This window comes from Hylobates moloch, unplaced genomic scaffold (assembly GCF_009828535.3).
Source record: "Hylobates moloch isolate HMO894 unplaced genomic scaffold, HMol_V3 SCAFFOLD_11, whole genome shotgun sequence".
NCBI classification, from domain to species: domain Eukaryota; kingdom Metazoa; phylum Chordata; class Mammalia; order Primates; family Hylobatidae; genus Hylobates; species Hylobates moloch.
In genome coordinates, this window is record NW_026652286.1 from 59,598,743 (window position 1) to 59,600,452 (window position 1,710).

General features: G+C 38.5%; 1 protein-coding gene across 1 annotated transcript; it reads right to left on the reverse strand.

Annotated features, from left to right (window-relative positions):
* Positions 1-241: 241 nt before the first annotated feature.
* On the reverse strand, positions 242-1,074 carry LOC116476791 (proteasome subunit alpha type-2). Its single transcript, XM_032167120.3, is given in 4 exon segments — positions 242-280; positions 282-397; positions 400-789; positions 792-1,074. Coding segments are annotated over 4 exon segments (696 nt in total). The 5' UTR covers positions 943-1,074.
* Between the last annotated feature and the right edge of the window lie 636 nt (positions 1,075-1,710).

Below are 1,710 nucleotides of genomic sequence, written 5' to 3' on the forward strand. Positions count from 1 at the left end.
TGTGTTGCCTAGGCTGGTCTTGAACTCTTGCGCTCAAGCAATCCTCCCTCCTAAGCCTCCCAAAGTTCTCCAATTATAGGAGTGGGCCACTGTGCCTGGCCTTATAAGTGTCATTTTTAAAACATCGGTTTATTGACCATATAGAAATAAATCTAAAAAGAGCCTGCAAAACAAAACATCCTTTAAACATGTTTAAGTAGATAGAATATCTGAAATTCTGGATTTTTCAGTCACTTCATTATTATGCTGTGGCAGCCAAGTAATCCTTAACTTCAGTTGGATGAAATAAACTTCCTAAATACAGCTTCATTGCAGATTCCAACTTCTATGTTATCTTCTGTTATTTGCCTTTTAACGCTTTCCTTTAGGGTTAAGATGGCTATATGAATGGCATTTTAAGTTTCAGATCTTCATTGTATCTTCTCTCAAAGAAAGTTTTCCCATTCACACAGTTCTTTCCCATTGCTGTGGCATTCAAAGAAAGCTCCAGATGGATCTGCCTGAGTAAATATGTCTGTCCCCCACAAACACAAATAAGTAGAAAGACTCCAAATGGACAAATACCACCAGACTGGGTGTATTCTTGGATCTCAGAAGCTAATTTCTCTACCAGCTGAGTTGTGTGAATGGGTTCTTGGTAAACAGGATAGTATTACTGAGCTAGCTTTTGAACTCTATGCACAAGCATTCTGTAATCTGCACCCATGCCACTATACACCAAACCTGTATGTTTGGTAATTGGTTCTACTCTGTGTACACTTTGCTCTTCATATAGAATAGATTTCTGCTCTTCTCAGTTACTAATACCATGCCATTTGCTGCTTTAACTCCCACTGAAAGGGCTCCTCCAGCTAGAGCAGCCAAAGCCTATTCAATATGGACAAATTTACTAGACAGGCCCAATGTAGTCAGTGAGAAGCTGTAACTATGTTCCTCCATCATTATCCAGATAACCCTTTTCTCTCTTAGTGCAGCAGTTTGCTAATACCCCCAATAAAGCACATTTCATTTGATTCTGATTAGCTATGTATTCATCTGTTGCTCTTTTAGTTGTGGTATATATTTGAAGAGCAAAGACTACAGCTTATCCTCCATCTGAGTGTATGTCAGGCCCTTATAAAGGGAGTGGAGTTAGGATGGGAGGTGGTGTTCTCAGCAGCTGCTTGTTGGATGCCTGCTAACTTTATGGAGTCTGCAGACCAAAAATTCACACTTAATTGTTCCTATAAAAGTCTGGAAAATATTATTCTTACAAATGATTTTGTAAATACTGCAGGAAATTGGCTCCTACTACTATCCCGGCAGCTATTGAAGCCAGTTTGGCTTCAGGTCCTAGACAAATGATTTGTCATCTGTTTCATTTGTTTGTTTTTTTTCCTGACAGAGCTGGAATTCTGGATTGTTCCCCACTTTAAAAACTTCCAAATCCAAACCAGAAGTAGACAGGACAGGATACAAGGCTCCCCCTTCCCACTTAGTTTCACAGAGTGAAAAATCACAGGCGTTTGCCCAGAATTATATTTTATGTCTGGCTTTTCAAATAGCATATTAAGGTAAAAAAAAATTGTTGCTGTTGTTTTTCTATAACAGATAGGGTCTTAGATATTTGAGAGAGGAAAAGAGTTGGAATCACTCTTACCAATATAGGTAGGGCTCTAACAAATAGTTTCTGATACTCATTTTTAGAGGAAAGAGAAGGACACTAAAATT